The 25221-nt window shown below is 39.3% G+C and overlaps 1 protein-coding gene across 1 annotated transcript in view; it reads right to left on the bottom strand.

Annotated features, from left to right (window-relative positions):
• Window positions 1-411: 411 nt before the first annotated feature.
• The window catches only part of ATF7IP (activating transcription factor 7 interacting protein), a 49713-nt gene continuing 24903 nt past the window's right edge, over window positions 412-25221 (bottom strand). The window contains exons 10-14 of the mRNA XM_009700394.1: window positions 13828-13906; window positions 7048-7215; window positions 5916-6101; window positions 2400-2512; window positions 412-1053 (exon numbers count right to left, since the gene is read on the bottom strand). Of these exons, the coding sequence (XP_009698696.1) occupies window positions 637-1053; window positions 2400-2512; window positions 5916-6101; window positions 7048-7215; window positions 13828-13906 (963 nt within the window). The 3' untranslated portion in view covers window positions 412-636. The remainder of the gene's footprint in view (window positions 1054-2399; window positions 2513-5915; window positions 6102-7047; window positions 7216-13827; window positions 13907-25221) is intronic.

A 25221-nucleotide genomic window follows, 5' to 3' on the forward strand; every position in this document is an offset into this window, starting at 1 on the left:
GAGGCAGTGGGCTGATTTAAATTTTTTTGTTTTTCCACCACCTCCAAATTTACACACTTGTTGGTTCCCTGGCCAGACACAAGTTCCCTTCCCTCCCCTCAGAGGGCTCGTTACAATTTGTAAAGTAAGACCAGAGCACGCCATCTTCCAGTACGAAAGCGAGACCTTGAATCACCCTTCCCATCACAGCCTGCTCAGAGAGCGGTGGGGGGCAAGAGGCAAATCTCTTCTTGCCCGCATGTTAGCGCCTCAATAGGTATTACAGATGTGTATGTTTTGCTTCAGACAAACTGTAATTTATTATTTTGTTCCCATTCTGAAGCAGAATCCCAGGCATCCAGCGTGCCCTTGGATAAAGGGTAGGTAGGTACTAGGTGGAACAGCTGTCATGGAAGGAAAAATGCAATTTTCAAATGGCCCATGACTTGAGCTATCCAGAAAAAACAGGCTCTCTTGCTGCAGGTGAGACTTACTTTTCTTTTGGTTCTGAATGCATGTAGTGTATCACACAACTGTCTAAAATAATCCTGCAGAGAGTGGATTTAAAAAGTGAATTTCATGCATGGGATCAACCCCCCCAAAACTGGGGTAATTCTTGGTAGCAGGACAGGTTTAAAGGCTCCAAAGATCTCTAGTTTAACTGCTCTGGGAAGAGATCACATCTGTGGACTGGGGGTCACAGAAGGGTCCAAAACGTCCATAGATGTCCTTAGCCCGGACCGCAAAGTAGTATTTGCTCCCAGAGACAAACTGCGTAAGAGTGCATGCCATCGGTAGCGGGAGGGCCTTCACCTCCCCGATCTTCTTCCACTGGGAGGGCATCGTGGCACTCGGGTCCTCGTGGTAGGCATAGAGGTGGTAACTGTCCACAGTGGCACAGCTCCGGTCCACCTCCATGACGCTCCACGACAGCACAATACCGTTCTGGCTCTGTATCCGTGCCAGCTTCAGCTGTGGCTTTTGAGGCAGAGAAGTGTTGGCAGCTTCAGGGGGCAGACGCGGTGGCTGTGGTGCCTCCGGGAGCGGGGCGGGATGGACGGGGCGCGGCGGCTCCTAATGTAAGAGCAATAAGGGAGAGGTCAGTACCTACAGCAGCGGAAGGAGGCTGTGATTCATCGTTCCCGACAAATGGAAGCCAACGAGCCTGCAATCACCCGACCATCCCAACTCAGTCCGGTCTGCAGAGGCAAGAGAGCAGCAGCAAATGCTGAGAAGGGGTGGGACCAAGGATGCCATAAATTCTTCTTATTTGCATATGAATCCCAAGCAGTGCAGATGGTCACAGCTATTTCCCTCTAACCTCTTTGCTTCCCACCCCAGAGGTGATGGACTGAACCCTGTGCCCTTTACCAAGGCAGTGGATTAAGCTGAAAACTCATCATCTTTTCAACAAGCAGGTAAGCAGGTTTGCAGTCACAAAAGGAGGAGTGGGTAATAGTGCCTCGTGGATTTTATCACCTTAAATTGATCAGCCTCGGTTTCCAGAAAATTTTGGAGTAAGGGCACAAATGTGGCCTTCCTTTGAGTTGTTTTAACCACAGAAAGAGTCCTAGGTCTCTCATCTATGTTAGTGAAGATGAATTTAGGAATGTGGTTACAATGAGTAAGAAATTTTGTTATTCTTCAAGCCAGGGATCTTTCAGGTTGGAATGTGGGGTAGTTTTTGTAATCTTAAGTGTTCCGTGTGATATTGGCTTGATTTATTCTCATTATTTATGCCTGGAGAATGCATTAAGTTGAATGGTCTCTAGATTGAAAGAGCAGTGAGCCATCTTGCTGGTAACGTATTTACCATTTCAGGACATCACAAGTGATGTGACTGCCCAACAGTCAGTATGCAGGCAATGTATTTGGTTCGGTCTCAACAACAAAACCAAATGAAATGAGTCAGAGTAAATTCTCAAATACTTACGAGAAGGGGTTTGAAGTGATGCAGAAGTAATCACCCCCAACAGTGATAAAACATCCCTCCGAAATTTGGGAGTTGGCAACCTTGAGGATCTTGTCATGTTCTCCTACCTCAGTTTTGCAAACAGCTGTACTGACAAACTGGTCACCCAATTCGTAGCCAAACCATGACTAAACTTTTTAGTGACAGTTCTTCTGTACCCTTGACTCCACAAGTCACCCGCAAGCAATTCGTGCACTGGTTTTCACTACGTGCTGCTGGTGATCTGGAGAACTCTGGAGTCAGCTAACAGACTGCGCACTGCATAGCTTTTACCACTCCTGGCAGAAGTGGCTGTAGGTGACAGGGTGGTGCTATGCACCTGAACTGGCTGCGTAGTGTCTAAAAGGCATTTCACTATTCTGCAGTTCACACTAAGAAGCAATCTGAAAGACATCAATGCAGAGACAAGCCTGTAAATAGCGTTAAGTAACTGCAAAAGGCTACTCACAGCATGCACTTGTGGTGGTCGATGATGCACTGTAAGCTGAGGTGCTCCAGATCCAAGAGTTAGTCCGTTGTTCACAACATACGCAGTTGTTTGAGGCATTCGTACCGTCATACCTGTAAGAAGCACAGTGAATGCTTTTGAGTATTCAATATTTAAAATCAGCTAAACAGAACACTGGAAGACCAACTCCTTGGCTCCGTTGGATGACACTGTATTTCAAACGGACACACTCTCCTCAAACTGCCAGCGGACTGATGAGGTACTGCACTACACCAAAACCACCTCCCATCTCCTGAAGCTGTAAAAGTGAAAGAGAGCAAGTGCTTGTGTCTGCAGAGGGGACAGAATGATGTTTTAATAATTTGTAGCATGAAACAAATGGGTGGGGAGAGGAAGTGTGGGAGATACAGGGAGCTTAAGTATGAAAAGAAAAATTACATCACTTTGGGATTCAGAAAGGAAAAGGTAAATGCTGCTGCAGCAGAATGATATCCACGCAGTATTCAAATACCAGAAGGCATGCTGTGGATGGCACCGACAACAAGAAAGAGAAGTCGCTGTCCAGGGTTGTCCTCCCTCACAGAGCGGACACCACAATGGATGTTACTCTCAGGCGTTTCCTTTTCTTTCATTCCCACAGCAAACTGACCTGACTGGCAGGAATAAACTAGGTAATTTTATAGCCTTTTAGATAATATCCCAAACTCTTGCAAACTACCAAGTTTTCATTCATTCTGTACTACATCTCACTCTCTTAAGTAACGTTTTGTCTGTTTACTGTTGGAACATGTATATTGTGTGAGCTCAAAGCTTTTGCTCATTGTTATGGGCTGTCTAGGGTGTTCCTCTGTTTCTGTCTAGAAATACAAGATTTGGGGCAATCTCCACCACGTCCTAGTTCCACAGTTGTATGAGAGTGAAGCATTCTAATACTCCAGAAGAGAAGCTCGCAGAGCAACACATGTCAGGAAACCACAGCTATTGTACGGCAATTCCTTCTCTATACAGTCAGACATCAAGCCATGACCATAGGCGGTGTGTGTCAGAAGTCTCAGTGATCTGCGAGTCTGAGGCAGGGAGCTCAGATTGCTAAACCTTAACGCTTGTACTGTAACGTGCTGAACTCTAGGTAGCTGCTTCCATGTCTTTTTCCTATTGGCACATCTATCCAACAAGCTAATGAAGCTGTGAGAACTCCCGTATGATAAACAGTCACCTGAACTGGCTATTTCTCGTCTATGAGAATCCAATCAGATACACCGTTTTAGTATGACTGTGATTCTATCTCAGGAAATGACAATGATCTGAAGAAAGACGGCCAGAAATGCCTTAATAAGATATAAGGCACAAATTTCGCATTATTTCTAGGTAGGCATACTACTCAGTTCAGGTAGAAGTACAAAACTCCAATTTGCAAAACCCTTCGGATGAGTTCTCACAGTTAATCTCTCAAGGACAACATGCAGAGGTCTTACTCCTGAAGCATCTGCTACTGACACTAAAGACTGTTTCAATGAGAATATAAACCAATATACATCAGTAGCAGCATTTCTGAAAGCTGTATAACGAAGGTGGTAAAAATGTAGAATGGACTAAATGATGAAAACTCACGACAGCTAAAAGGAATCAAGAAACATGATTGCTTTTTGTTAACAATACATGAAAGCTCTCTACCTGGTATGCAAATACGAAGCCTTGAAATCATCTGTATTCTAACTAAACTGGTCTTTTATCTACTCAGGCTAACCATCTGCCTTCCTTGTCCTGAGGTGCAGGGAATGCACAATGCTATGGAGGAATCATCATCTTCTTACGTCTTACGTGGCTTGTCAGACAATAGTACTGTATAATACACAGCCACACTTGCCTGAAAAATGTATGAATTCCCTACCTCATTGAGGTCTCCTAGAAAACGCCTTAAAATAGTGTATTACCTATTGTATGTTCTTCAACAACACACTAATTATCTTGCATGTCTGACACTAAAAGGTATTCTGTAGATACTAATACCAGTGATGTGTGTTTAGTCATAGTAACTGCTCTAAGAAGTGGTAGGTTCTGACAAAAACATGTATTTTATAGTTTGATACAAAAGAAAAAGATATTATTGAAAATAATGAACATAAGTGAGCGCATGGTTAAGTACTCAAAAGTCCTTCCAAAACAACAGGCAAATCACACAGGTCTAACTTGTAGCTAAGGGTAATGACGAAGGAAACTAAGCGTGGGCTGAGGTTCCCTTGCCTTTTACAGCCCTTTGCCAACAAGAACGCAAGAAACAGAACTGCCCCTCCAAAGATATGCTGGTCAGAAGAACATGAACTCAAATACACATGGCTCAAGAGAGTAAGAAGTTTTAAGAAATATGAACAAGGACTCTGAAAAGAACAGCAACTTCCTCACACCCTGACATTTCACTGGGATAGCTCAAGGACTTTCTGATCAACTTCTGTTTAGCTAGCACAGCTGATTCTTCACAGCCTATGGCAACGCAGCTGAATCCAGTCCTAAGAGATACTTAGAATTAAATTGCTACAAACGTACATGGATATTCTCCTTTCCAAAAACTATCGGTTCAGAACAACAAATCAATTATTTCTGTGGAAACCTACAGAGGTACAGTCTTACATGGCTCAAGCATGCAGTGTTCCAAGTCTGGCTTATAGAGATGGTGTCTAAAAAAAATCCCTACCTGGATGTCACAAAAGCAGGCTCATACTTGGTGCATGTGAACAGGGAAACTTATGTTTAACATAACACTGTTAAAATAACCACTGGGGAGCTGAAAAAAGGCAGTTAAGATCCACCACTTTGTAACAAAATATGAACTATCATTTAATGTTAAGGTCTTTATTTTTGACATCTACTACTCATTTCGGAAAATGAGTTTACTGCTACAGGAAGATACCAGTTACATGTTTGCAAAGTCAAGATGAACTTGCTGACATCTCTAGTCAAGGAAACTCAAGCATGCATCAATTTCTGATACATTGGTGAGAAACTTCATCTGTCCTGGCCTAGAGAGAGAAAATAAGAACATTTGCTGTGCAGAGGATGTCAGTGACTGTTAAGGAATTACATTAAGATGCCCGTTTTAGACAGGAAATAGAACACAATTTACTACATACTTATATGTTTTAATCTTACTCCGTAATAACACAATGGTCTCTATCTTCGTACAAAATAGTGGTGCTCATCATATTACCTTCCGCTACCTTGTAAAGTATTGGGCATGTCATCCAGAGATGCTTAATTGGCAGAGCTAGTGCCTGAGACTACTTAAATCCAGTTTTTCCTCATTTCCATAGCTGCAGGGGGAATGACTTCTTAATAGCCTAAGATTTTCTCAAGTCTGTAAGCTGGGAAAAAAACCTAATCTCTACAATTTAGCTTAGTATTGTAAAAAAAACAACCAAACAACAAACCCAAAACAAAAAAACCAAACCCCACATCCATCAGTTAGAATATATCAAGCCATGTCGTGCTAAAATGGGCATGGAAGAAAGCATCCCCTACCTCCAGTCTGCGGGTTGACGGGCCTTAACCCTGGGTTTGGCATGATAGCTCCTCTCACAGGGTTCTGGGCTGGCGGGGCCGGAAGAGTGGTATAGACCACCTGATGGTTAGCAGGGGCTCTTGGTATAGGAAGTTTTGCAGCAGTCTGAGCCACTGGCCGATGAGTTACATTCACTGTTGTCGGAGCTGCAAAAAGACAGACAGATCACACCCTAGAATGGAATTCCACGACATTAAGCTGCTACACCTATTCCAGAGTACACACCCCCTTCGGAAAACTGACTCATCTGAGCTATGCAAAATAAAACCCGTCTCTGTGAAATTCTATCTGCTTTTGATAATGCAAGAAAACAGAACACAGTCTAAACAAACAGTAATTTTCACCTGAAATAGTAATGCCAATATGTATACAAATAGAAAAGATAAACGTAATACTCTCCCCCCAAAAAAGAAAAGAAAAAGGTCCTGAATGTAAGCACAGCTATGGAGACTATAAAACCCCCCACCAAAGAGTCTGTAGAACAGATCATAAGACAATTCCAATGCCAACTAATCTTCAACAATCATCTCAGAAGAAGAGAGCAAAATAATAAAAAAAAGAGGATCTATGTTTCTTTGTGTTAGAAAGAAAATGGGGCAAGGAAATAAAAATCACACGGCGGACAAAATAACATTTAACTAGGGATGGAACTTCAATGTCAGCCTTGCCATTCACTCTGCCCAAAGGATGAACTGCCAAGTGCAGGTGGACAGAGCTAGAAGTGATGTTGCTAACGTTTTTTTCCCCCCCTTACTTAAATACTGCAGCTTCTACAGGTTTTTTCTCCTTCACTTTTACAAACAGTATATTTAATAAATTCCATGACCATCCTTAGCAGAGCAGGACATCTTCCTCCGCATGGAATTAATTTGATCCTGAATTCTTTCCAAACCAACACGATTATCTCTCCCTTTCACTTCATCAGTTTTAAAATAGAAGTTACGAGGAACTGACTAGAACGAAGATTAAAAAATGACTCAAACGTTCTCAATATTCACCTGAAAAGATTAGCACAACGTAGTACGCACATGAGTCCAGTTTAAGAAAAAAAAGCAGTCACTGCATTCACACAATGCTGTAAACTGAAGTTACCTGTAGGTAATACGTGTATGGTGGTCTGGGAAGGGCCACTCGTTGGCACACCTGCCTGCTGGCCAGGGTTTGGCTGCGAGGGCTGCAACGGCTGCGAGGGTCGAGCTGCAGGCTGGGTGGTTGTGCTCGGTCCTGGAGCAGGTGTCTGGTTCTGCTTCTTCCCATCTGCTTTAGAACAAAAGTTAGAGACAATAGTGAACAGGAATCAGAACAACACAGAGTTTTTAGATCTTTTTTTCTCCCTCCTGTCATTCACAGATCAGCAAAGAATATTTCCTAGCATGACATTTCTTTGATCTTCTCATACTGTAAACAAAACTGTAGAAAAGTCATTTAATTCCCCTCATTTTCATCATCTCGATCTCCGCCCCCCCCCCCCCAAACGTTTCATTCTATCATCATGAAGTCATATAAGTGGATCATGAAGTTCAGTATAATTTGGAAACCTGAACTTAATGGAACACTATGCCAAAGTCTTTGAAAGTTTCTATTACAAAAAAGAATAGTCTAAACCTTAAAAAGGCCTAAACACCACCTTACTGAATTTGTTTCAAATATGTGATAGAGCTCCCTAATTAAATCTTGTCTACCTTTGATGCTTACATCCTTTTGTTATTTGCTGGCTCTTTCCTTTGTTCAATCTGTTAGTCAGCCCTGTTTGTTGCTGTTCTGAATTTTCATGCTATTTTCTTAAAAAAACAGGGAATTGCTTTATTATTTATAGAAAACGTTAAAAAGAGAATTTAAGTTGTTTTCTCACATTGACACCCTCCTCAACTTGACTTACTGACTTGTGAGATGTGACAAATATCGTCTGTATCTTTGGTTTACTACAGCAATATTTTGTCCTGCTTTAGTTTATTTGTAACAACATCAAATATTCATTTGAGTGGAAGTCTGTATGTAATCAAGCCTGTGCACAAGTTGAATAAAGAACAATTGAGAAGCTTTTGCCTGGATGTTTCAGCTAGATTAGAGTAGTAGTGGGCAGAGAAGACACCACCAAAAACTAGAACACACACACAAAAGAGTAGGTTTTAAGGGCACTCATTCAAAAAAGATTTCCCCTAATAAAACTGTACATGCAGCAGCCACTAATGTAGTAAAAGAGGGCACAATATAAAAATAAAAAATACATTAACACGTATTTTACTCTTGAGAAAACATATCGATATATTGAAGAACACATTTAGAAACTATCAATTAAGTATACCAAACTAGATTTCAAAGCAGTAAGAACAGGGTTAATAGCAGTATAGCTCAAAATGTTGGATTTTTTAGCAGTTGGAGACTACTTTGATGGTCTCACCGACCCATCTTTAACACCAGCTACTAATAGCTTGAAGGAGCAATACCCTTCACAAACTGCTACATGATAAATTAAATACAATTCAAGACCTCAAAATTAAAATACAATATAAATGGCAGACCATATTGTCTTTCTGTAAGACTGAACAGCTGAGCCACTTCACTGAAGCCATCTGATGAAAATATAAATTTATTTTCTTTCTTTTTCCAAAGTCTATAAAAGGAACAGCAAAGGGATACTCATTTTGAAAGCAAAAGGTGAGATGTTTCCTGCTTTTTCATCAACTAACAGGTCTTGTGATTAGTTCAAGCTTCTTTTATTTTCCATCAGTATGAGAGATTTCCCAGTGTTCAACGAATTATTTGACTCTGAAGAGATTCCTACAGAGACGCGGACACCTCTTTTACTTTGAATACTTAGACTGAGGCACGCTTCAACTGCCATTGGATAATTTAAGTGATGCGAGTGCATTCTTAGCCATGACCTAGGGAAGACGTGCTCATGAACCAACTAGTAAAAACCCAAATATACTACCACTGTAAAAATGTAGTTCAAGTAAAAACGAGAGTCTGGACAAATGTGAGGGTTTTTTTGGTTTTGCTTTGGTTTTTAATCTCTCACAGAAGCAAGTTCATTTTTCCCTGACAAATCAAGAGCCTTGCTGAGGATTCCAGTTGCTGGCAACTAGGTCAGGATTGCACCAGCCACAAAAAATGATGAAAGATAACCAACTCGACTTCACTAAATAAATGGAAACAAATAGCAAAGGCTAATTTAGGTATGTAAGTAAAAAATCAGCGAGGAAAACAGGAAGACTGGGTGCACAGTAAGCACAGGACTAAGGTTAAAAGTAATACAGGGACAGTTCCAATGCTAAATGAACCCAGCATTGTAGTCATTAAAAACAGGGACCTCGAGGAGACAGGATAATCTGATTTATGGAAATGAGCATAAAATGGAATTAATTACTACTGGGATTGTAAGCAAAACTCCAAATCTAATACACAAAATGGAAAAGAAGAAGGGCTAATTTCCATGCCAGAAAATGGGCCTAGAACACTGCAGTTGTAGCAGGAAGGAGTTTTAACCAGCATACTAATTCCGAAGTGCTCATGTCATTACAGAACAGCGAACATATCTTACGCATGTTCAAGAATAAGACAAAATTATCCAGAAAACTACAGATTTGTTAATCAGAGAAAACAGCTTACAAAATTGACACCGTACGTATTTAATCAATTTTCCTACAAAAAGATAAACGCAGAAGAAAGCAGAACATGGCTGTTTCGAGAGTACACTTCTGTATCTTTCTTAGATTACAAATCCACTTTAGACTAGGGATAGGCATCAACTAAATCTATTAGTCGTTTTAGGGTTTTTTTAAAAAATAATTTGATGCAGTACGCTACACAAATATTTAATAAAAAGGACAGCAAGGGGACTGTAGAAGTATTGCAAGATACTTGCAGACAGAGAAGTATCCAGATTACTCTTTGATGAGAGGATGACAACAATTGCTCTGAACAGAAATTAACACCACCGTTTCTCAAATGTTATGCAACATTTTCATTAATAATTTTTGCACACATCAGAAGGCGTGCACTAAATTTCGTTGCCAGTGCACTAAACTGGAAGATGCCACCAGTGTGGAGGTCGACCCAAATATCACACAGGAACAAAGCTAAGACTTGAGAACTAGAAAAAAGGTGATGATAGTAGAGAGTGCAACATCAGCCATTTCGGAATTGGTAAGAACTTCTACCATTAATGTGGCAAATCACACGTGGGGCAGTGAAGATGATCAGGAAAATCTGCTTATGTTGTTAATTACACGATGCCTGTGTGTCGCTTGTCTGATAAAGAAGAGAGGAAATGCAAATCTAGGCTGTATCAGGGAATGTTTCCACAGTGTGACAGCAATTCCTCCCCCTCCCCTTAAACACTCTTTGAATGCAAAGTGCTGTATGTAAAAAAGCAGTTGCAAGTTAAGAGACACATGTTTCTGTGTTAATAAAGTGGGCTTTTAAAATGCCAAACCAACCACTGTTGAAGGACAGCTACTCTGTTTTGTAGGAGTACTGTGTCCAAACCCAGTGGCTCAAGCACATGGTTAGAGGTCCTAGTCACTATGACACTAAAAAAAAACCAAAACAACAACCAAACCCCAAAAAACTCCACCCCAAAAAACAACCAAACAAAATTCCCCTGCCCTCAAAACATGATTAGCCCTTAAAAATAATGCACAGGGTTTTGTTTTCCTCCCATGACTGAAGACTGGGCTTGATGACAGTCTATACAGGTCTGCTCTTCCATGACGCAATAGAGAAACCCTGATTTCAGCTTAATAACCTCACAAAACAAACACCTAAATATTCCATAGTTCTTAACCTAAAGCTTAAGTCTAACTTATCCTGTATGCATACTTTGGAATACAGTACTACAGATAGTAATTACTGATCCAAACGGAAACTTCATTGGAAAAAGGAAGGGATGGAGAGTAGATTACACGAACAAGTATAAAAATCTACCACAATGTTAAAGTTTACTCTCAACTCAAATCTTCAGTAATTTCAATCAACAAGGACACACATCACAGTTGTATACTACCAAAATAGCATTACTTTGTTTCCTAGTCGTACCAGGAGAGATTTAAAGGGAAGCACATAATAGACAACTCTCTCCAGATATTAGTATCTATTTCAATACCTTTTAGAAGCAACAGAATTAGGTTTACTTAGTATGCAGGTGACAGTGATTTAAAAAAATAATCAGGATCTGAGTGTTCCCAAGAACACTGTGTAAGTGCTGTTCTTCTATGTGAATTAGTACTGAACTGATATTCCAGCATCCTGCAGTAAACACCATAATACTGGAGGTACTTTCTAACCTGAGGCTGTGTACCAATAAATCTAGCACAAAATAAAACTTGCTCCACATTTGCTGTAAACAAAGCACAGCGGAAAAAATATTTGGCCAAAGATACATACATGCATGATTATGCAAAAGCTGTCGGAAGTGTACTCTTCCTCTTTTTATCCTGAGTGTTATTATCAGAACATGTAAATTATTTCCCAAGAAACTTGCTCAAAATCCAAGAGATGTGTTTTCACTGCATGGTGAAACTCAAGCTTTTATTAGGGTTTTAGTCCACACATTTCTACAGCTTACATGAAAAATATTGACTCCTCGCACGAACGCTAAACATAAACGAACCTGCAAGGCTGCAGACTACCAGCAAGAATCTGGCTTCTGTTTTGCAGTGAAGAGACACACAGGAGCGAACCCAGCCTGAAAGTACCCCCCTAACCTTCCTCCTAATGAAAGGATGAATTTCTAAAACCTGACAACTAAGGGGAAAGAATCCCAGAATATCCCACAGGAGAAAATTGTAAGATACCGGCTCAAGCCCCAAAAAAGAACTAAGTTACTACACTGTAGTGCAGCTACGACTCTGCTGTGGCTGCTAGCACTTCTTAGAGAAGCATTCTTATAGTTGCACACGCAACCACGGTGCCATCTTTTATGGCAATTGTAAGCTGAAGACATACTTTATGCAACCAGGGAGGAAAAAAACTCTCTGAAAGATGTTACTTTTGATACAAAAAGATAGGCTGAAATACATTACAATACTGTGACACGCTACTTTAAAACATACCATACATCCATTTAGTTCCGTTGGTGTCTTTTACAGAATATTAAGTAGGACTGGGGAGCTTAACCTTACGTGGCAGATTTCCACAGTCGAAATGCAACCATCTTTTTTATCTTTTTGAGAACTAACCCTCAGAAGAGATGACAGTGGTAGAAACCTGACTCCCTATGCCGTTCTGACACTCAGCTAAGCAACTCACAGAATCATCAAAATCCTGGCTGGAAAGGACCTCTGGCACTTGTGTCATCCAAGCTCTTGTCGAAACTGGACTGTCACCAACACTAATTCAATAAGTTGTGGGTTTGCTCAGCTGAATCTTGAGAATATTGAAGAGTGGAGTTTCCACCATCCCTCTGTGCTACACTACCTTGCTCCTGTGATTTCTTTCCCCTGAAGCTCAACTTGAGCCTCCTGAACTTGTAGATCATGGTCACTGCCCCGTGATACATCATGTGGCACTGCTGAGAAGAGTTGTGCTCCATCATCTTTGTAACTATCGTCCAAGTAGTTGCAGGCTGCTATTCCATTGTCTCTCAGTTTACTCTTTGCCAGACACACCATGGTTTGTTGATTTCTTCTGGCAGGTCACGTACTCCACCCTGACACCATCTCTTGGGCCCTCTCCAGAGCTACCACAACTCAAGGAAGGAGGAGGCAAAACTGGACACCATATTTCAGGTGTGGTCCCACTAGCGTCAATGTGGGGGGAATACGAACTTAAATTTAAATGAGAACACACTGTTGGCTCATACTGAATTCAGTGTCCATCATATATCCTCTACTGATAAAAGAACCAGACTGTCAGCGATCTGAATTGCATCACGTTTCTCTAATACTTGTTACCATGTGCACTCCCCTTTTGTTGGTGACGTCACATTTCTTCCTCACTGAAGGAAATGCTACCACATACCAATATGATTTTCTACATTTGTGTAATACAAATACAGAGCAAACCAAGCTATTAAGAAGGTATGTGTAGGACTTGAACAGAGTAGAGAGATAGCTACTCAGGTTGTCTAGAGGAATCAAACTTCTCGGTGGCTGGACTTCAGAATGCAGCGCAGTGGCATGCATTTAGAGACCACACAGAATCAAAATTTTATCTCTAGTAGTAGAAATATCAATTCTTCAGTTAAGATGACAGTGCAATACACGGTCTTAAGTACAGCCTCTTACTACTTCTCTGAAATACTATAATTCTTCACTAATCCAATGCTAAGTATAATTAGACCTGCCCACAGTTATGCAAGACTTATAAAAAAAATTAAGTGCATCCAAACTGCCAAAGGATATAACAACACAACTGTATTTACTCTGATCTTGGCATTCAGTCCCAAAGCAAAGAACAGATCTGCATTTGGTATTTAAACCATTAACTCCATTTGGTATATTAAACACACGAAGTTTTTTAGTTATACAAAAGATTAGAAGCTGTAATAATCTAACGTCCAAATACCAACTGTAGAATTAAAAGGTCTTTAATTAACCAGTAAACAGAAAAGTGAAATACATCTAGAAGAACTTTCAAAAACATAACAAAGAATTTAAACATCTTAAATTATTCTCCAAGCCTAACAGATTCAAGCATAGACAGCAACAATGCTTAAAAAAAGAAAGGTAAAAATCTTAAAGACTGTTTTACAGTCAGTAGAATTCCTTTTATTTAATGCCTATCAGAATTATTTAACAACAGTCCTGTTTAACTGAAACATCAAGGAATAAAATACACTAAGCAGTTTATTCCTTTCTGTCATTCATGGCATGAAATAATACTTGTAGCTCAATTACCCTGGCAGCTAGCAAAATCTTTTTCACCTACCTTGAGAAGAGCCATCATCCTCTTCATCCAGTGTAAGATCAATGACACCTCCTGAATCACTTCCTGTGACCTTCCCGCTCTGAAAGACAAAACTCCTTCATTTTGCAAAAGCAAATCCCAGGGAACACAGGCGGAAAAGGGATACGAATTGAACATTCAGAAGGAGAGGTCTCAGAATTGATACACTTATTAGAAAGGAACTGATGAAATGAGCAGGAGGAGGAAATTTCAGACAAATTTCCCAAGACTTGAAAAACAGGCAATAACCAAATGACTGTATTGCCATATCAAATATTAAAGTATTTTTTGGCTTTGTAAGGAGTAAAAAACCGTGATGACCAGTAGCATATTGTTATTTTATAGGTAAATAAATAAAAAATCGGTGTTATACAGTATCTTTCAACTATGGCTCTTAATGTTTTAATCCAGTTGTAACCTGTGTTTTCCCCTATGGCCGTATAACCTTTTGACAGAAGAGTCACCAGGACAATGTATTACTTAGTCTGAGACAGCTCGGCCGACCTGCCTATAAAGAAACCGACTTCACAGTAAGAAAAAGGGAAAGCTACGCTGGAACCTGTATACTTATCAAACATGAAAACAAAAGCCATCAGAAAACTCCAATTGTATCCAGCTTTTTCCAGTAATTTAATTACTGTATTTTCATCCATTATCACAGATTTTAGCATTCTATTATTCTACATAGGAAGCCATTTCTAACCATCTCTTTAGAGAGGATAAAGGGAATTTTTAAGCTATTGTGAAGGCTAAATGTTATAAAACCAAACCAACCATCAAACAAGATTAATTTTCTGGATCAATTGCTGTCCCTTGGCTGTTCAGACTGGAGGGACCACCAATATTTTCCTTTAGGTGATGGAAAAGGTATCAGGGGATGTAAGGAAACAAAGGATACTTATTGCTTAGCATGATTTGCTTAGCATTAGTAGCTAAATGTGCTGAAGCCTTGGGTCACAAGCTGTGAACTTTCACCAAGACAGGCTGAACTTTCACCTAGTTAAGTAAAAGGAAGCCCCAGAGCCGGTTCAAGGTGGAAGATAAGGAAGCAAGGAAGGTCGTTATGCTCCTCAGCAGAAGCTGCAACCTCAGAGATAAGAAAAGGAAGGGCCCAGCTAGAGACAACGAAAGGACTCAATGAGGAACGGGAAGACCCCAGACCCTCATACTCCTACTGGTCACAACTACCATGAGAGAGGTGGGGAATTCAGATTGCAAAGGTGTAACTGCCCCGGGATTGCTCTGTTTGGGGTCCCTCGGTGGAGGCATCCAGCTCGAGCTGTTTCTACCGCTGTACCACTGAAATAAATTACCTTGTTGGACTTAGAGCCTGAGACTCTGCTATGGGATACCTAGGGTGGAGAAGCTTCTTTAACAGGGAGGGCCTATATATTTCTGTTTTTTTAATAAGCTGTCTAGAAAAAATCTTGAATTATGTCAATTTCTAGTTCCTTAAACTTGCTGCAAAAATTATTTTTTTTTTGTTTTGTAGAAGAGATGACTATTGTTGGACTGAACTACTACTGATTTATGGATTAGAATAAACTCGGTTCCTTAGGACAGACAAAGGGTTAGGAAAGCAACGTAATTATCAACAACTCTGAACAATTAACATGGAAAAAAGCGTAACAGTTATCAGCCCCTCATGACCTGTACACATGCTAACGTGACAAATCCGCAGAAGATTAGATATTTTTCTGTGCAGTCAGATGGGGACAGACGCAAAAACCCTAAGCACAGAGATTATCTGCTCTATGACCTTTCATTTGAGTAAAACTAAGCCTTTAAGGAGGTCCTAAGGACAGTTCTCACACAGGCACGGCTTTGAGGAGAGGGAAAAGAAGTATCATGTGATTACTAAATGCAAACAAAAGCTGTGTCCAAATTATCAGTCACTGAATTTGGAGTGCCTGACGTGACTGATCTCTTCATTATGCATTATTATAACCTGATTTCTCCTTGCCTTAAGTTCTGACACTGCCACTGATGAAATTCTGCTAATAACCTACATGATACACAATTTAAGAAATAAACAATTTAACTACTTATGTTCACAAGTGGTAGAAGAGACCTCCACAGGGACTAGATCTTTGCTATACACAGAGAAACATCTTTCAGATTTATTAACCACAGAAGAATTCTGTTGTGCATTTTCTATTTCAAAGACTTCCCAGCATCAGTTTTCCTAGTATGATGAGCTGATTTACCCACTTCAAGCTGAAGATAAAAGGCACATTCAAATAATCAATGATTACTTGATTAGCAAGAAGTCAAGAGGAATTTCATTCCAACTTGATAATCTTCCCAGTCAATGATGTGTATTTTGAATTATGTCCCTCTGCTAGGAGAAAGCAGATTGAAAAACAGAGAGCAAGATTTACAAGGAACTGGAGGGAGAAAAAACTAACACTACGCTATTCATTTCTCCCCACTATAAAATACATTTCCTTTCAATTCTTCCTCTGCAAGGAAATCTAAATCCTTAGAAAAATACTCTGTATGCGAGCTAACTGATTTGAAGCCTTACTTAACCGTGCCAGTTGAGAAAGTTCTTTGAACTTCCAAGTCAGCAAGTGTCATTGCACGCATTTTTTATTTTGGTGTGTCTGGAAGGCCAAAATCTTGAGTTAGTTAAACAGGCAACTATTAAATGATAAATTCAAGCAGCCAACAAGGTCTCACACATGCGCTTCTCAGAAGGAAAGACCTTGTAGTTGGCCACACTGTCAAGGTTTTCTACTAAACAACCCTGGCAGCAATCTCCTCAACTGGAACTATCCGTAGGTAGTTACGTTCTTTCCACAACCCCCACAAGACGTTGTAGGTCTGCAAGGCAGCACTGTGAGCGGTGCTCTGTGCTACGTCCCCCAGCGCTGGTTCCCCGGCACACACTCTAGCTATTCCAAGAAGATGCTGAACTCCACACACAGCACACCCTGAAGTCCTGACTCCGCAACCAGACTCCCAGAGTCTACTAACAATGCATCTCCCTTGAATGAAATTTAGAGGTACAGGGAAATTTCAAGGAAACGTGAAACACTGAAAATGCTGCACATTGTGTTTCCTTCCTAGGGGGGTGTGCTGTAGGCAGGGTATCCCCACACAGAACAGACTGTTAATTATGCCTGCCATAAAAGTCAGGATTTTGACTATTCAGAGCATCTACCTACATTCAAAAGGAGAAGGAGTATCCATTTCTATGTCCTGTAGCGCTGGTACACAGTTTTCAGTTATTTGTAGGTATCTCAAATCCAGGAAAGGAAAGGAGATTCAGAAGACCTGGGAATCGGGTATTAGAAGACTGCTCCACGCTACTTTCTCATGATGCAATTAAGCACCTCCACGATCTGAGACGGAAGTTTTACCACCCTGTCCCAGATGTTTCTGGAGTGTTCTCACTTACCACCTGAATGTTTAAAGACCTACAAATGGAACCATTTGGAACCATCCCTGCCAAAAGCAAGTAATAAATGGTTTTCAGAAAATCCTGTGCCCAACTCATCAAGAAAATAAAACCACCCCTTTTGAGTATCATGACTCTTTTACTGAGAAATTCTCTCAGGGAAACTTTTGCTGCTACAAGGACTTGTGAGAACTCCAGCTTACAACAGAGCTATGTTTGAGGGAAGGCCAGAGAGAAACAACTGCTATTGCTTCTGTAAAAAGGAGGGAATGGGATTCTGAGGAGGAGACTGGCATGTCACACATCAGAAGAGGAGATTCAGATGTGCTGCTCTGAGCAAAATTAGAAACCAGCTTAAGAAGGCTTACACCTCTGATGAAGGCAAAGGGAAAGCTGACATTGGACTTTCAGCCATGTATGAACAACATTCACATTTATGCCAGAAACTGAAAAAAGAGAGCAAGTCTTTCAGCTCCTAATACTAGATTTCAGCAAGCATTTGGGCAGAAACTGCTAATGCAGAAAAACAAAGTAAAGGCATTCTGCTCTGCTATCGGTTTTCAGCTTTCTCCAAACACGGGAAGCCAAGACCCTGAACCTGCTTCAGCTGATCTCTGCAGAAGAGCAAGATGCTGCAACCATAACACCTTTTCATCAGCACAGTCACACCAGTGAAAGAATTAAAACCATTTAATGAGAACCCAAAGCATGTGCCTGGTGCCTAGCAAGTCTAAGTAACAGAAGATTGAGTCGCCTTAGAATATCGAATAAGCTGGAACAGAAACAAAATAACCACAGCAATATAAAGTGATCTCTATCTATTAAAAAATCACAGTTACAAATAATCCAAAGCAAACAAACCCACAATCCTCCAAAACTACTGTTTCATCATTTGTCCGAACCAGAGCACCCGTCCCCAGACAGACCAGAAGCGGCACTTAAATCTGATCGTTTACAACTGCATCTGGGTAGTTTATAGTAATTAAACAGAAAAAAGTTTACTTTGAGATTTGAAAGAACGCAAACTGCCAAACTCCCTTTTGCATCCTTCTTAACAGCTCACTTATCAATGTATATGCCTTTTAGGTCCAATAAGTAGAAATCCTCCAAAGTGCTGCCATTCACACTGCCATTTGGGACCTGTTTTGTCCATAGCTGATGAGGTAACTTTGTATGACCTGGAAGGAGCACCATCACGAACTGAACCATCCAGCTAACCACAACTGTACCTGAGCTACCTTAGTTTCAATCTTTCTCTGCCCTCACATAGCAGCCAGCAGTGTAACAATCCTAACACAAAACAATGCAACAAAAAAATTAAATAAAAAATTAAACCTAACAAATCCTACTCAGAAATGCCACAGTTTTAAAGATAAACATAAAAAAATTTTTTAGGAAGAAAGTAAGAAAAATACAAGACTTCATCCTCCTGATTTCCTAATTTTAATATAGCCACATCTTCCATTTGCAATTAAGAAATTCTGCATAAAAATAGTGTCCTGTAACTGAGCATTTCATACTGAAGTCTAACGTAGATCCAGCCCAAGAAGATGCAAGCAACTTGGAGTTGGAAAGGCAAAACAGTAGATGAAGTGGGGGAAGATGACTGCAAGGTATGATTAAGAACAAAAACAGAAGTGAAAAAAGGCAGCAGCAGGAGGAAAAAAGGAAGCAGGGGAAAAGAGAATTACAAGCCAAGTAGCAGCCAAGCATGCCCTACCACAAACACTGAAGGATGGTGCGTGTGTACAGTAACGCTACTCCGCTATTCTCATTCACTGTTGTGTGTTTTTCCTGAAACAGCCAGCCAAGGAGAAGGCACTTCACATCTACAATCTTGATCTACTTTGAAAAGCGCATTCTTTAAAGAAAATCTTACCAAATTGCAGGCCCTCTGCCCCAGCTTCTTCAGTTTGCAAAGTCACGTCCACACCTACCGCATTTACCAATGTAGAACTAGCCCTGGGCTCTGTCTGCATGCCAAATGCCCCAGGCAAGCATCTCACTTGGCAAGCGTGAAGGAAAAGTATTTTAATGCCAAGCAGGCAACCTGCAAAAGCAGCAACTGAAACACCCTAGAATAGGAGCAAAACCAAAAGAGTAAATCCTCATCCCTTTCAAATATGAGTGAAACCTGGCAAGTCCTGAAAACGAGTCTAAGACATAAGCTCTTCTAAACACCACTTAACCAGTTAAGTGTCTACTGCTTTATAGTGGATATGAAAGATAAAATAATGAAAAGTATGTATAAAATGAATGCAACTACAGATTTGTCCATTTTTCTCGCAAATTAATATTAGAAATTGGTATTTCTAAGTGTCCTAACTACCAGCAAAACTTTTGCTGAAAAGTGATCTATAGTACTGATTCTTCTGAGTAACATTTTCAGATTTTTTCTTTTAACATGAAAACTACTAGACAGACTTCAATTTCTTATATAAAATCTCTATTCATATTACAGTATTTACACTTCAATTCAGGGTTTTCTACAAAGGATTGGTAAAAATGACCTACACTCAGAACTTGATGCATTTTCCACTGCATATACTGTGACAACGTAAGATCTACTTTCTTTCAATCCCAAGCACTGGAGTATTTTTAACAATTAAAGAAAGTACTGAGAAACAGATGTACTGACAAATAAGATACGCTTATAAGGAGAAGTGCTAGGAAAAAGCAGCAACAACACAGTTCTCCTTAAGGAAGAAAAGAACTATACAGCAACTTTCCAGAACCAATGTCATACGGATATTTTAGAAAATTTAAAAAGAAGTCTAATAGAAAAAGAGTTCTTAGAGAGAATACAAATCCTGCAACTTGTTAAAAATGCATAAATACAGTGAACAGGGTCACTTGAATCTGAAGTCACAATTAAGATTTGCAATAAAACCAATGTAAATGCTTAATAATTAAGAACTTTATTCCTTCTTTTGGAAGACTGTCATGGTATCCTTTACGTCATTGACTGCAATATCTGATAATTAACCTACACACTAGTCAGCAGTAAATTAATAAAGGGAAATCAGAAAGGCATCAATCTCACAACTAAATGAAGAGCTGCCTCTGGTGTTGAGGCGATTCTGAGGCAGTTTCCTCAACTGTCTTAGGAAAAGCAGTGACATTGAGACAAGCTACTATCTTTTTACGTTTTTCCACATGCTGAGACCATTTCACGCTGTTGTAAAATACACCGTAGCGGGAGAAAGAATATCACCTTAGCTTTGCTATCCAGCAACTTTTTCAGATCAGCACTGCTGCAAATTAGGTTGATTCATCATTTGTAATTTTGAAAAGAAAGAAAAAAAAAAGGGGGGGGGGGGGCAGTGGAGAAAAAAGCTATTCCAGCTCCATGAGGACAACAAATAGCAGGAAGAAGGCTGAATTTAAAGGCCAAAGCACATATAGTAGACATGATGTTGAGAAAAGGAGGTACCTCACACCGTAACTACAATTGTGAAATTTAACACAGAAAGAAGCAGTTACAGCATCACAGCATATATATGTCAATGGCAAACTACTCAAGAAAACCGGGAAAGAAATCCCTAAAACTCAAATTGAACAGCAAATGTTACATCATTTTGTGTAACAGCACACATACACACGCCAACATGCACAGGTATCATACCATATGAAAAAACAAAAGGTAAATGTTAGTATTTCGAAGAAAGTTCTGAATATGCACTTCCCTACTCACGTATGAGAGATGTGATTAAAACAAGGTTTTGGTATTATATAACGCCACGGTTCAGTTCATCACATAGAGATAACGATGTTATTCATTGTAATGCCACCTGCTTTTCATAAAGGAACATTCTGGTATGTAGAAGTAAAAAATGAAGGGAAAAAAAATGCAACAACACAAAAATACAGTGCAAAATAAAAACTAATTCCAAGGTAGTAAAGATCAAAATTCTGAAGATTATGTGTGGCACACTGACACAACGCAGACAATTTTATTATTAACAGTCTACAGTAACAAAACAGAAAAAATTCTAGGGGTTGTAAAACAGACAATCCATGAAGCATCACACCACTACAATCATACAAAAAAAACACGACGCACCAAGGCGTTATATAATAGCAAAATCAATCTTAAATTATGGGGAACGATGTTAAAAACACATTCTGGAAATGAGGTGTGTGTGGCGATACTGTTTTTGTATGCATAATCTAAGCCCCATATCATGTTTTTAGTCATCCATATACAAAACTACAGATTGCAACCACAGCCTAAACAGCTGTGGAAAAGATTTTTTTAATACATTTTTGAGCATATTTCAGTCACTAACTGCTTCAATGTCAGACTTATCAGTCCTTAACAGTTATTTTTTCCAATGCAGTAACTCCCACAAAATTGGAAGTAATTATTCCAGCTTTGCAAAGCTGTCATGAAAATTTGTTTGACCAGGTACCAAATATATTTGTCATCTCCTACCAAGATAAAAATGAAAATGATGATGCAATAAAATTAGTAGTTTACCGAGATCATAGTTTGCACAAACAAAATTTCACACGGCTGCAGCACATGTTTTGATAGTGTGTGGTTGCATACTTGTGTAATAGTCAAATACTATTAACAGACATTTTAGGTATTGCATTTACAAGATTGCTGTGTTCCCCTTACCCTTAATTGGTACTGTGCAACACTTCCTACAGAACAAGACCACCACAAGCATGGAACAAATTAATAACCAGTCTTAGTAACTCCTATGTATTATATACCCTCTCATTTCTTTCGTGCAAAGAGTAGCTGTTGGCTCTGCTCCTACTCTTAATAAGAATAAATCAAGAAGGCTATCTGAGAGATTGGTTGCCAGAAATGTTGTTTTTAGGTGCTGGCCATCATAATTCCAACTAGAAGCTATACATGACCACTTGACACAATGCGTAAAGTACTTCTCTACTGTTGTGATTTTGGTTTTCCTTAATCAAACAGTTAAAAGGGTATATAATAAACACATACATACATGCATGTGCACATACATGTCTCTTTACCGGTTCTTACTCTTTATGGTGAAACGTCTACCTTGTTCCCCCAAAGCCCACTGACCCTTTCCCAACAGCATCATGTGGGATGGCCATCTTGGATGACGGAAGATCATCTTATTAATCATTAAATATATTTACAGTACTTTTCAGATTAGTTTAGTGCAGCTTTTAAAAACTATTATCCACATCTGGTGTAATTCAGTTAGATTGTTTTAATAGTCCTCTTGATTTTTTGGTCTCAAAAATCAAATTGGAGCCTACAAAACCCAGGTATATTTACTTATTAAAAGCTGCTCTCAGTAACTGGGGGTGGTTTAAGTAATACAGATATGGTCTCAGGGAAAGACAAGAATGAATTCACTTGAATTTTGTTCCTTGCAACAGCCACCCAATTCAGCTACATGACGTCCTGTTGGGAATTTTTCAGATTTTTTTTTAATTAATTTTTTTAACTCTCCTCCTGCTAACACCGTTATAATTTAGATTTTAATTAGTCTCAGGTAAAGGTTCCACCTCACAGATGCAGGCTAGTTGCATTTTAAACAGCACAAACATAACCCCAAGGTCAGAGACAAAAATCAAGTAGCCCATTTTACATATATAATTATGCATATTTATTTTCAGTGACAAAACCATGAAATGCAAGGAAACATATTCATCAATAATGCTTCAACAGTATAGAATTAATAGCTGCTTATAAATTGTAAGCTGACATATCCACTTTGTTCACACTGTTTCCCAACAGACATTCACAAAGTTTGTTACACATTGTAAAGCAAAGGGATAGGACTTATAAATGTACTTTATTAACATTTAACGAGATGAATTTCCAATAGGCAGCAAAATAGCTTAAATTAAACTGTAGTTCAACCAAACAAATCAAGGCATGCCAGAAGCAATGGGAAATGGATAGGACACTGGTGGATTTCTTTTTTTTTTAAACTAGTATTAGCTGAAAGGGTGAAATGCACAGATGAAATTTAGACTGAAAAAAGATTTACTCCGTAAGAGGATAAGGTGCACCTGGAGTGGGGAACAGGGAGGAAAAGACTATTCACCTGACTTGGTGTTTTCATAAATATAATGTAATCATTCTTGAACAGACTGACTTTATGCCAGCCATTTTTAACACATCCAACCCCATTCAAATTTGTTCACTGTTACTTTCTGTCACAACGTAATAAAAGCTGCTTTTATAGATTCTCTCAGTATACCATAGCTATATTTATATCTTATATATAATATATATAAATCCTGTATCTATAAGTGGGATTCATAATAAAATACTTAAAAACCATTCTAAAGATTTGTTACGTAATTAAAAAATGCCTTTGCCTTTGTAATAATAATATTCACTCCAATACATTAAAAGTGCTTGTCATGTCTTCAGAAATGCATTTCTAGGACCTGAGGTGCTGGAATGGCCACTGGCAAAACGACTGGGACTGCATAACAACCCTTAAATTTCTGTGTATGCAGGAAAAAGTTGAAGTTGAGAGATTAACACGAACATAGTGAGATGCCCCCTCCCACATACATCCCTGTGGCCATTTCTTTTGGAGCAAGCAGCAGAGGAAGGCTGAAAAAGAAGCGGTCATACAGCAAAATCAGACGTCCAAGCTGCTTACAGAAAACTTTGACTATACTGACCCCTAACAGTATGCAACTATTGTGAAGCTGTATAGTTCAGGATAACCAAAGAGCTGTACCAGACTGAAAACACACTAAAGCCAAGAACACGTTTGATTTCAAAGCATCCTTCCAATGCCTTCAGGCGTTTGACATTGTGCACAATGGAGCTCTTCAGGGGTGCACAGAGAAGGCTCACATAGCGAAGAACATTCTACCTTCTAGATCTCCCACACCGTAGATCACAGTACCTTACAGTGGGGATGAATTACTTAAATAGCAATAAAAGAATAAATGAATTTAACATACTGTAAAATACTGTGCCAACTTCACAAAAAGTAATTAGTGTACTCCTCGAAGTAACAGCAGAGATTTCCAAACTTATCAGGAAAAAGCACAGAAAACCCAAGTTCTACATTCACAGCACCAGTATCATAGCTTCATTATGAAAATGAGTTGCAAAACTAAATATATGGATGTATTATATAAGGTTCCAGTCATTTCTCGCTGTTTTCAGAGTCAACTTCATCAAAGGAAATGGAATTTAATCAATCACATGGCACCCATTATTAAAAAAATTAGTTTAGTTGACTTAGTTAAGGCTAAGTGCTGTTTTTTTGCAACTGAAATATTATTATTTTAGGAAAAGATCTAATTAGAAAATATAGGAATGATAGATGATAAATTTCTTTCAAAGTATATTTGTTATATTCAGACTTTTAAAGTGAATTTTAAATGATGATTAACAATTTTGTATTAAGTTTACCGCCAAAGTATAAATTTAAGTATGGACAAACAAACAAACTCCACTTAACCTGTTGGCTCACCAACATGCTTCACCTACAATGGAAATATAATGGAAAGGGGGGGAAAAAAAAAAAAAATCAAACCAAAAACCTCAGTTATCCTGCTGTTTGAGGTTCTCTGCTGATACTGCCACTGAGGAGTCCAATTCATACCCATTTTCATAGAATTCATGATGTTCACATAGCATAACCTGTACTGCAATGAACAGCATTGACCTGAAATGTTCTCTCCGTTTAAACAAAGAGAGGGGAGGAAGGGGGAAGACCCCCTGCTCCCCATATTACTGTACACATAGCCAAAGCTGACTTTACAAAAGTAACAAAACACCCATTCTGTTGGCCTGCTTCAGCTTTTCCAGACAGGAAATACACGTAGGGAAGGTTCACTTAACGCTTTGGGTGGGAGGGGAAACAGGAAAAAGATTTTTCAGTTCTGCAAGGTTAGAAATACATTCTATTAATTAGAATTAATTCAGATATTAGCAGAAAGCATAGTGAACATCAACTCCAGCTCTTGTAAAGCAATACTTCTAGTGCAAACCAGGAATG

The sequence above is a fragment of the Cariama cristata genome, unplaced genomic scaffold, assembly GCF_000690535.1.
Source record: "Cariama cristata isolate BGI_N322 unplaced genomic scaffold, ASM69053v1 scaffold14195, whole genome shotgun sequence".
Lineage (NCBI taxonomy): Eukaryota > Metazoa > Chordata > Aves > Cariamiformes > Cariamidae > Cariama > Cariama cristata.